The sequence below is a fragment of the Heterocephalus glaber genome, unplaced genomic scaffold (genome assembly GCF_053883595.1).
Source record: "Heterocephalus glaber isolate CG9 unplaced genomic scaffold, H.glaber_assembly_v1.0 deba00001465, whole genome shotgun sequence".
Classification (NCBI taxonomy): domain Eukaryota; kingdom Metazoa; phylum Chordata; class Mammalia; order Rodentia; family Bathyergidae; genus Heterocephalus; species Heterocephalus glaber.
In genome coordinates, this window is record NW_028258312.1 from 4952649 (window position 1) to 4965116 (window position 12468).

The 12468-nt window shown below is 30.3% G+C and overlaps 1 protein-coding gene across 11 annotated transcripts in view; it reads left to right on the forward strand.

Annotated features, from left to right (window-relative positions):
• The window catches only part of Tmem232 (transmembrane protein 232), a 275760-nt gene that overhangs the window by 131759 nt on the left and 131533 nt on the right, over positions 1 to 12468 (forward strand). For all 11 annotated transcript variants that reach the window (XM_087180871.1, XM_087180869.1, XM_087180875.1 and 8 more), the window contains one exon: positions 7982 to 8229. In XM_087180871.1, the coding sequence (XP_087036997.1) occupies positions 7982 to 8229 (248 nt within the window). The remainder of the gene's footprint in view (positions 1 to 7981; positions 8230 to 12468) is intronic.

Below are 12468 nucleotides of genomic sequence, written 5' to 3' on the forward strand. Positions count from 1 at the left end.
ATTTATGTAAATATAATTGTGCATTAAGTAGTATTTGTTTGGCTTCTTTCAGTTAAGCTTATGTTTGTTAGATTTCTCAATATTTTGTGTAGTAAAGTTAGTACACTGGGTCTATATGTATATTTTATATAAAATATTATGATACTATTAAAATTGTGTTTTCTTAGACTAGTCCAAATATTTTCTACACAAAGTTATCTTCATAAGTGTGCTTAATTTTATAATAAATATAACCATAATTGACTCAAGATTTCCTTTGCTCTATCTATTTTTTTGGCACTATCATGATGACATAGTATTTACAATAATTCAACTTCAAACGTTAGATATTTATTCCTAAATGTTCTTAAATTCCTTAATAACATGCTAATTCTCAGATTCCATCAAGCCAGTTTATAGTATTGTCCTGTGATACCTTTTCTTACATTAAGTTTATTGGAACATTTTAGGTATACAATATGATGACATTCATCCTTGGGAATTTGTATCTTTACATAATATATGGTGGTTCTTATTTTTTCCCCATTGCCCTGCCCTCCCTTCAGCCCTTCCACCCCTCTCTATTTACAAAGACTTTGTTTCCACTTTTTCCTTTCCCTTCTCTAGACAAGTTCTATGGTATAAACTTGTTAGAAGACATCTTTTATACGTATTTAAAAGCTTAGTGTTTGGGAACTCCTCATTACTCCTTGTGAATAGAGAGCACTTACAAATCACAGATATAGTGAAGGTTCATGCCTCGGGTAGTTTGATATATATTCCATTCTTATTTCAATTACTACAAATGATAGTGTTTATTCCAAAACCTTTTTTTCTTTCATAATTCTTTGCTCCCGAAACTGTTCCTCATGTAAGGTAATAGTGCATTCATATTACCTACACAGAGAAGAGTGTTAATTATAAACTTCTCTATATCATGTAGAGGGAGGAGTTACTTTAAAAAGATTAAATATGCTTTAATGTTTATCGAGATAAGCAGGAGCTTTTGGTTTATATGCTTTAAAATAAATATGCAATTCATGTTACATTTTTGAACTTAATGACAAAATGTTATATTCAGTGCTTTAATTTATCTCGATTGGTAAATTGATCATTAACTACATTACATATATATACTCTCATATCTTGAGATATATCATATATATATCATATGTATACAATATATACTCTCATATCTTGTATTTCTTTTATCTGTAATAATATTCTATTATCTATGATTCTTTTTATACCTCTTCATAAAATGTGATGCTTGTGGAGGTTGGAGGTGAGGTGAGACATTTGATAAGAATATTTGAAATGAAAAACTATTCTGAATAGATCCTGAAACATGAGCCCTTCATCTGACAAATTCAGTATAAACTCAACTGTTGCCTGAGTATTTGGGAAAGAAATAAAAACTGGCATGTACTCACAGTGGCATAATAAACAAAAGTTAATTGATGTGCTTTGTTTGAAATATTTCCAGGGAGACTTGCAGTGAGCAAGGTTTTCCTGTATAGGCAATTCAGCAGCATATGTTGGCACATGCAGGAAAAGTCATTATGTATAAGTGCTTTCTACCATCTGGCATAGACCTAAAATATCAAAAAGAAATATGTACAGCTGAAATGAATTTGTGACTTTATTCAGAGTACCTTTGACTTATCAGGTAAAGCTCTTTGTGGTTAACTTTTCATGGTGAGGTGGTTAAAATAAAATTTGTTTTTATTCTTAATGATATTTTCATACTCCCAGTGTACTTTCCAGAGAAGAAAAGCAGAAAAAAGAAATAACATGAGTAGTCGACATTCTCTCATCACCTGTCTCTCTCCTCCTTCACATGTGGCTTTTCTTCTGACATCAGTGGAAACTCAGGGTGTTGAAAAGAAGGTGTATTTAAAATATTAAAATATTTAAATAGAATGCCAAAGTAGCTAATACTTTGTTTTAAGAAAACAAAAATATTATTTGTGGAGCCTTTACATCAGGCACTGTGCTAGGTATCTTATATACATTAACTCTTAGGTGCCACAGCTCTCCTACAATCATCATCACACATGTACATCAAAGATGTGAGTCTGAACGAGATAAAATAATGGGCTGGAGGTGGATGGACTGTGAATGAGTTTTACCCAGAGATTCTGCCATTTCTACTGCTTCATGTTCTCTGTATTGTGAAATATAAACAAGGAGCCAACCTTTACTGAATGATTTTTGTGTGCTAGAAATGACTAGAGAATATATTCAATTTTGCTGTCTAAGATTTACAACTCTTTGAAGGAGACTACTATTATTCAAATTCAACAATAAGAAAACATGCTGAAAGATGGTTAAGTGACTTGTGCAAGATCACAACTAGTAAGTGGGAAAATGATATTCCCACTTGTCTCTTTCTTTATCACATTGGCCTTTCTCAAACTTTACTGTATCTACAAGGGGAGGGCTTGAGTTATTAATTTATAATATTTTTTCAGTCATGAGAATGACATTAAGGAACAAAATTTTAATATTAAGGAATTAATCATGCTGTTCCCCTTTGTGAAATAGTATAATTCCAATAGGAAATAATCATCAGAGACTACCAACTAGTCACTGAAAATTTGAAATTTAAAGAAAAAATTTTTTACCAAAAACAAGTAAAATATTTCCAGCTGTAATATTACTTCAGGAAATGTGGGGACATTTTAAAAATAGAAAAATAATAAGAGAAAGGGAGAGAATTTACTGTAAACTATTCTACAATTGTTCAGTATTCTATTTTGTTTTTTCTTTCATGTCAAGAATAATGTTAGCTCAACTTTTGATGTGTTTGCCATATTTTCCTGATTATTGATGGAAAATTCAGAGTTCTAGAGAGGATTTCTTTCTTTCTTTTTTTAAAAAATTTATTTTATTGGTACATTTTATTGGTACACTTTAGGTATACAATACACATTTACATTTATCATTGGGTGTTTGTACCTGTACATGATGTATCTTGGTTCTTATTTTTTTCCCCATTATCTGTGTGCCCTTCACCCCCTCCACCCTTCCCTATTTACATAGATTTCATTTCCATTTTTTTTTCTTTTCTCATAGTTTCTCCTTTTCCTCTTTTTCTTTCCCCTTCCCCTCCCTTCACTCCTTCATCTTTGGACCTTTTTTCCTATTTCAAATTATCAAATATTCATTTTAATCATTTTAACTCTTGTTTATCAGTTTCTCACACTGGTGAAACTATTCAGTATTTACACATGTGTGACCTATTTATTTCACTTAAGAGTATGGCCTCAATATGCATCCATGATTTCTTTCTTTCTTATTGCTACTACATCTTACTTCCTTAGGGAATTAACCCTGTGCTGATTTATCCATCTTTTTCCTGCTAGCCTGCATTAATGCTGTTCTTTTTTTTAACCTTCCTTACTCCAAGTACAGAAGCCAAGGGTGAGCATCTGTTCTTGGCTGTAGTTAGAATATGTATGTGAGAGAGATGTCCTTTAATAACAGCAGTCTTCCAATTTTAATAAGGAATCTATAGGTTGACAAGGATATTCAAAAATTGCCACTTGTTTATTTTTGAGAAACAGTATTATTTGATATAAAATTTGTGTCACAGTAAGAACAGGAGAAAAGTTTTAAATTTTACACAATGTATCACAAACAATGGATATGAAAGTGGTTTGAAAAAGTAAACAAAACACTATGCTTTCATTTGTACAAAATATTCAGTATTGTATTCCTAATGCTTATGTAATTATTTTTCGTTGGTTCATTTCTTTGAAAAGAACTTCATAGATAAATTTGGTCTAAATAATATTTCTGTGATCACAGATGTTACAAATTAAGCATGATGTTTTTATATTATAATCTAAAAGTAGAGTATGCTTCATGGATGGGAAATATTTTTTCCTCTCTCAAATACAGTGATTCAGTGTGAAAACAAGGATTTTTTTTCTCCATATTTAATTAAAAATCCTCATTTGGTGCCTGCACTGACCACATTTTGGAGATGGGAAGGATTTTGTTTTTTTCTCAGTACTGGAGATCAAACTCAGGACCTTGTGCTTGCCAGGCAGGTACTGGCACCACTGAGCTAAATCTCCAGCCCAGGGAAGGATTTTAAAGAACATCTCATGTAGTCTCTCAGTTAAGAGAGTTGGAAATTCATGGTTTAATAACTTAACCCATGCATAACCAAAGCTTCCTGAACATTTTCAGTCAAGACATTTTATTTGCACATATTAACCATGTTGCTTGTAGTACATCAACATAATTATTATTTTAAACCAAAAATCCTGTTCGTAATAATATCAGGGTTCCAGGCAGAATCTGTAGATATTCTTTGGAGAAAATTGTCATCTGAATGAGCAGATGAAGCTATGGTAAGGTATATCTTTAGGTGAAGTCCCTTTTCATCATTAAATATGGATTTCAGAACTTTAAATTTGGTTCTTAATAAATGTCAAGTTTCAATAATGCAATATTAAAGAAACCTCTAAATTTTAGAGCCTACATCATCATCATTAAAAATAGGAAGACTCACACATATTAAAAATGTAAATATTTATATGTGATTGAAGGTGGAATTTGAGGTGTTCATTGGCAACCTAAATAGGGAACTTATGAACTTGAAATCTATTGTAATGTGTAGTAATTAATATTTTCTTTAAATCTGCTCTCAAGATGTCACTACTTAAGTTTATGTACAGATGACATTTAAGCCTCTGAATTGTAATATATTAGAATAAAGACTTTAAAGAGGGAACATGGTAACAAAGGTCTAATCATGATCTTATTTGATACATTTGTGGACATAAAAGTAATGATAGGACCAAATTTGTTTGGGTGGGGCAGAGCTTGGATCAGTCTTCTTGGATTGGGGTGAGGAGTGGATGCAAAGGACAGAGCAGTGTGCTCTTTCCTAAGGAAGCCCTGTTGGAAATTGGTATCTTTTCAGCTTCTTACTGTCTGTCAAGGCATTCATCCTAGTGGGCTAAGTTAAGCCACACAAAACTCTGAAAGGCAGCTCTTACTACCTTTATGACACAAATGAAAAAAAAGACAGAATGAAACAAATACAAAATAGGCCTGGAAAGGTTAACTATTTCCTAAGTTTGCTGTCTTATCTAGTAAATGGAAGAGCCAGACCTTATTTCAGCTCTTAAAGTGCTGTAGAGCCAATATTCCTTCCTGGCTACTTCCTGCAGGTAAACTAATAAACACAACTTTTTATAGATAAGGGAAATATTTATTTGAGATTTGAGACTACATTTTTGTAAGTTGAAGGATTTGGCATCAGTGGGGAATGGAAGTTTACGTGGCTTGGATTCAAGGAATTATGAAAGACATGACAATGCCTTCTTTTCGTTGAGAGACTGGATTTACTGACTCTTGTCTTGGAGGGAGTAAAGCAAGTAGTCAAATGACACATAAGGAAAATAGCGTCAGCATCCAGATTTCTTGATATGAGGTAATGCTACCTTTGATAACATTGTATTTTAACCAGAAATTGTGTAGTGATAAGACATTGTTCTTGTTGGTCCATTCATTTATTCATTGATCACTCTCAGTAATTGAAGTACTCATGTAATACCTTATATTTGTGCTACAGTTTATTCTACTATTAGTGTTCAATTAACTTTTCTTATGAAAAGTTAGGATGGAGAACATAAGTAGAAGAAATAGTACTTGTATTTTAATTAGTGTTTTACAGATGAAACTTCAGACTGTTGCGATATTAAATGTCCTCAAAGTCTCAACAGCTAGTGGTTATCACAGACATAGTTTAACTTCTTGTTTAAAATTGGATACTCTTTAGATGATTTCTTCCTGGTTAATAAACATGATATTCAACTACAGTGGTAATAGTATAAATATAATTCCATACTGATTTCAACATCTAGAGAAAATTGAAATTAAAAATATTTTAAAACTGAATATATTTCAACAAGAATTAGTGACAAAATTCTTATTTTTCTGAAATGGTATGAAAGGCCCTTTTTGATGATATCACTTTTTTAATGTTTTATTTTTAATTGTCAAGGTTTTATATCTTTATCATGTATATAAATATCATTGTATACATTTATCATTGATCAAAACTATGATGATTTCAAAAATATATGTGTGTGTGTGTGTGTATATATATATATATGTATATATATATGTAGTGGAATGACTAAATCAAGCTAATTAAGATACATCACTTCACATTATCATTTTTGTTCCAGGACACTTAAAATCCCTGAGCACTTTCACAAATATACTATGACGTTACTAAATATAGGTACCATGTCCTACAATAGATCTCTTGAACTTATTCCTCCTATCCAACTGAAATTTTACATTTTTTCACCAACGTATCTTCAATCTTCCACCCCCTAGTCACTGGTAACCACCATTCTACTCTCTACTTGTGTGAAATCCACTTTTCTAAGTTTCCAGATGCAAGTGATCTCATGCAAAATTTGTCTTTCTGTGTCTGTCCTACTTTATGTAGTCTAAAGCTTTTCATGTTCATCCAAGTTGTTTAGAATAACAGGCTTCCCTTCTTTTTAAAGGCCAAATAGAATTACACTTTGTGTGTGCACCACATTTTCTTTATCTGTTCATTTGTTGCTGGACATATAGACTAAACCCATATCTTAAACAATATGAATGGTGTTGAAGTAAACATGAGGTGTGGAGATCTCTTCAACATACTGATTCCATTTCCTTTGGATTTTTACCCAAAAATGGGATTTCCAGATCATAAGCTTACCTATTTGCATGCGTTTCATTTTATCCTCTTAAAATGTTTTTTTCATGCTATTCTTTCCCATTCTCTCTGGATTTCATAGTAATCTATATTTGCTATCTTCTACTATTTTCCTCAACACTTTAACTCTTTTTTCCTAGTTTCCATAATGAGAATATACTACACTGTACTCATTGTTACACTTTCACTTCCTCAGATAACTCAATAGTAAATCTTTCAACAGTAACTTCATTGACCCAAGGATGATCTTAGAATATTAAAGAGGTTAAGCTAGATGTTCATAGGCAGAAAAAACATTTTTCATCTATATTTTCTATGATGTGATTTATAGAGATCTAAAACCCTGATTGACTGGTAATGAGCTACATGAAGATGGATAATGTTCAATAAACTTTTTAAAAATGTAAATTAAAATAGGCATCCTCCAACTTATTTATGAGAAACAGTTTCCAGTACAAACATATTGAAACAGTAGAAAAATTGTAACACATGACATTTTACTTATATCTTCATTTATTCATACTCATTTCAGCTAAAGAAAGGATGCCTTTAGCCATCTGAAAAGAAGTAACTAAAACTCAGTTAAGAACATGATCAAATATAAACAGAAAATTAAAAAAATAAAAACTGCTTAAATATTCTGGAAATTTTTATACTTCTTTTTTGGTATTAGAACATATTCAACTTACGTAGTGAGACATAACATGGCACTCTACAATATGCTATTGTTTATGTTTTTCTGTATTAGTAAAAAACAAATTTTAAAAATAAATAAAAATCTAAATTCCAAACCATCTTCAATTTAAACTAAATAAAATACTATGTTTCTTACTGAAAAATTTTGTTATATACAAATATTCTTTTCATTTCAATGAAGGTTTAGATTGTGCACAAAATGAATGTCTGATTTAATAAAGGCTTATATTAACTCAAGTGATTGCTTCATTTCTTATTAAATAAATTTTATAAGTGCTTATGAAATTATTGTGTGGCAAGTGTCTGAAATGTAAAATGTAAATTTTATTGTTACATATTGAAAATTTTGAGGTTGGACACACTGATGTTGTTTGTGCTATTGAAATTGTTGATTTTTTAAATGATTTGGGAAACTATATTTTTCTTATAAAAGTTATTTTTATTTAACAGGAAAAACACAATATTAATACAAAATGAACATGCATCCTATATTTTATTTAATAATAACATCGTCTTCCTCTCCTTTAATTCTACTTCAAATAGTTTCTTTTTCTTTTCTTTCCACAGGCTGAGTTAAATGACCGAACTGATCCTTTCACTAGATACAGTACAAAAGTTCCATCAAATGCAAGGGAAGAGGTTTTCTCTAAATACATTGGGTGCAGAGTTGCCAACACACTTTCCAAACTACTGTTTCCACCTCTCGATGTCCATGTGCTTCCTTTGAAGAAACCAGAGGTGAAACAGGATCAAATGAAATATCTAAATAAAAAACAGGAGTCTGTGAAGAAGAGAGTTCTACATTCTACTGTAAGGTAAGTCAAGCACTATTAGTTTTATTATTTTAATGCATTACATTTCAAAATTACAAGATTTACAGATATTCATGTCATTATTTAACTCAGTTTCTCTTCTTCAACTCAAATTCTGACTGTATTACCTCCTAAACAGTTTATCCTGTGCTAGATACTGCCTTTTCAGAGACTGTTTCCTCATGGATAAAATGAGTATTATTATATATTACAAAATGAAGTTAATGTAATTCTTGCAAGAATTATATTAGATAAAAATTTCTTCATTCAATATTCAAAATTTTAAAGTTGTATTTCCTGTATACATATATGTAGATACATATTTAATGTGTATTAAATGCATGTTAGAGTTCTAAATATAGTGAGTTTCCAATTAATTATAGGTATGATAATAATTATTATATTTTATATTTCAACCCCTTATAAATGTCTTTAAATTTATGTCTAATGACTTCAGAGAGCTTGGTACTTAGAAAAGATTTATTGAAATGAATATTTTAAAAATTTACTTCAGCTTCTTAGAATCTTTGTTACCACTTAAGATAATTCATTATTTTCCACACTGACTCTCTTCCAACAGATTAAAAAGTAGGTGAAGAATCACCCAGTTGGTTATAGCACAGGCTGTGTTTTACATTTGCAGATCTTTCAGCAAAGTTTTATTCAAGGCTGAAAGTTTGTGTTCTTTAGCCCAATTCATTTAAAGAGTATATTATGCTATGTAGAGACCACCAAAAATGTGTACATAAGGAAAAGAAAAACTTGTATAAAATCTTAATATGAAATTTACTGAGCCTTCTTGAGGTTAATGCAAGTTACCTTTGGCCTCTACGATTACAAGAGATGCTCAAAGTGGTGGCTATTAGCTTCCAGAGATCACCTAAGTTTATTATTGTATTTGAAAAGTATTATATACTTTTTTCATTTGTAAGATCCCTTCCTCTTTTTCCTCTAAAACCCCCCCAAAACTTCTACCATATTCTCTCAAGCTTTTTCACGAGAAATGCTTCCGAATTCTATACTCCAAAAGCATATGGTGCAAGCCTGCCTCATTACTGACCCTCATTTGCCTACTTTCCCTTCAACCCTTCCCACCCTGGCTAACAGCATCAATACTTTCTCTGTACCCTTTCTGGGTCTATAAAATCCATTCATAAAAAAGTCTCCATAAAATGCAAATATAAAAAGGTATAAGTATTGTTTAATTTCTCTCACTTTTACGTGAAAGATAGCATATTAAAATAGTACTTATAGCTTGTAATTTTTCAATTAACCTCATCACATAAACAAGAATTACTGTTATCATTATCAGTTTTAATGATATAAAACATTTCCTTAGCATGAATTAGAGTAATTTATTTAGCCAGTTTTATACTGCTTGGCATTTGGGTTGTTTTTGATTGATACTATAGAAAGGGCTACGAAAAGTAACTTTTTCAACATTTCTTTTTCTAAATGTGGGAGAATACCTGCAAGATAATGCTCAAAAGTGTCACTTCTAAGTAAAAGTGTATATGCCTTTGTAACATTGACAGATATTTCAAAATTGACTTTCAGAAGAGTTATGCAAATTTGTATCTTTATTACAAGTACACGAGTGGCCAAACATTTGGATTTTGACCGTCTGAGAGTTAAAATACTGTTTCTAAATATTATCTAGTTCTAATAACAACTTATTCATATATTCACATCACTTTGAAATTTTAAATTAATTTCAAAACGCTTAACATTTTTATGATTTTTGAGAATTAACATCTCTAACTTTATGGCATGTATTTTCTTTTATTCAGAATTTCTTTTGAGTACTTCAGTAATGTCTACAAGTTTTCATATGTGTCTTGTATTTTTCTTGGTACAATCACTGCTAGATAATTTATCTGTTTTGTTGCTAATATAATCTTTTCCCCAAATTTAGCTTCTCACAGTTTGCTCCTTATATGTGTTCTAGGTATTTCAGTCTGTATATTAATTTTATACCCTACTAGCTTAGTAAATTTACCTACTGAGGTTGTTTTTCTAGGTTCATAATTTCATCAATTACACATAGTTTATCTTTCCTTTCCTGATTTTATACTTTTACTTTTTTCATGTATTTTAATGTCTCAGTATGCTCTATTGTTTAATAGTAATGAATGTGCACCTTTTATCCCCAACTTTGTTTCTAAGAAAGCTTTTAGTGTTTTCCAGTTACTTATGATGCTGATTTTAGGACTATAATTTCTTATGCTCACTAAGCAGCTTTATTAGAAAAATATTTGCACTCTATATAAGAAATTCACTTTAGATTTGAGGGAACATAGGGTAAAATTAAAGGAATGGAAAAGGATATCCCTTGCAAAATGTTAATAAAAAAATTCATAGGTAACTATACTTACATCAAGCAAAATAGACATGAGGATTAAAAAAAAACTGTCCCAAAAGACAAAGCAACCATTACATAATGAGAAAAGGGTCAACCCACTAAGAAGTTATAACAATTATAAATATATATATATATATATGCATCCAGTATCAGAGCAATTAAGTATAAACAGCAAAATCTGATGAACTTGAAAGGAATTACTGACAGAAATATAATAATGGTAGGAGATTTCAATCAATAATGGATAGAAAAATCTGATAATATGGATAATGTGGAAACAATGGCCTTGATCAACACTGTAGATAGGTCTTCACAGACACTTAAAGAACATTCCATGAAATAGCAGGTCAGTACATGTTCTTCTCAAATGTCAGGTGACTTTCTCCTGGGTTAACAAACTCAAGAAGATTAAAATCATACCAAATTTCTTATTCATCCCTAATGGAACAAAATTAGAAATCAATAGAACAAAAACTGGACAGTTTCCAAACATTTGGAAATTTAAATGTAACATTAGGTAAAAAATAAATCAAGGAAATTAGAAAACATCCTTACAGTAAGAGAATGAAAATGTAACATACTAAAACATGAATATAGCAAAAGCGATACTAAAAGGGACATTTATTGAAAAATGCCTACCTTAAAGAAGAAAATCTCAGGCAAGGAATCTAGTTTTATACTTAAAGAGATATAAAAACAAACAAACAAAAACAAGCCAGAAGTTAGCAGAAGGAAGAAATAAGGTTTGAAGGGAAATAAAGGAATAGGGAATAGAAAGCTAAAAGAAAACATCAACAGAAACAAGCTGTTCTTTTGAACAAATAAGCAAAATTGGTAAGCTTTTTGGAATACTAAGAAAAATGATATGACTCAAACAAAAGTGACCTTTTATTTTGGGGATATAAGTATAATTCAATAACAAAAATAAGTTAATGTGATGTACCACATAAACAGAACAAAGGATTAAAAATCATGATCATTTTAATAAATAAGGAAAAGGCATTGACAAAATTCAACACCATTTCATGATAAACATGTCAATAAATGGAAAAATAAAAGGAATATGCTTTAACATAATAAAAGTCATATATAAAAAGTCTACAGATACCATCATGTTCAAAAACTGAGTTTTTCTTAAAATAATGATCTTATCCTTGTTGCTTCTAAACAACGTAATAGTAGAAGCACTAGTAAAAATAGATAAGAAAAAGGAATAAAAAGTATCCATAGCAGAAAGTGAGATAGAATTACGTGTTTGCAAACTTATGATCTTATATATACACAGATAATTCTAAAAAACAACACCAAAACTTTTTAGAAATAACAAATGCATTTAGCAAAATTGCAGGATCCAAAATGAACATAAAAAATCAATTGCATTTCTATACATTAACAATACAATACCCCAAATAGAAATTAATAAAACAGTAACATTTACAATAGTACTAAAAGTGATACTTAGGAATAAACTTGACCAAGAGTGTATTGGCTTATATATTAAAAACTGTACAGCATTTATAAAAAAGCTTAAGATCACAAAACAAATGAATGCTTTAGGACTGTAATTTCATGAGTTCATGAGTTGGGAAATTTAATATTGCTAACTTGCTTATATTAACGACAGATTTTCTGATTCAATATAATTTTTATAAAAATCCCAATAATCTTTTTAAGGAAATAGAAAAAAATTCATATAGAAGCACAAAAACTATAAATATCCAAATCAATTCTGAGAAAGAACAAAGCTATAAGCAAGGCAATTCTTGATTTTAAGATATATTACAAAGCTACAGTAATAGAGACAGTATAGTTTAAGCATAAAAACAGAGATGTAGACTACTGGAATGGAACAGAAGTCAGAAATATATTTGTGTGGTCAT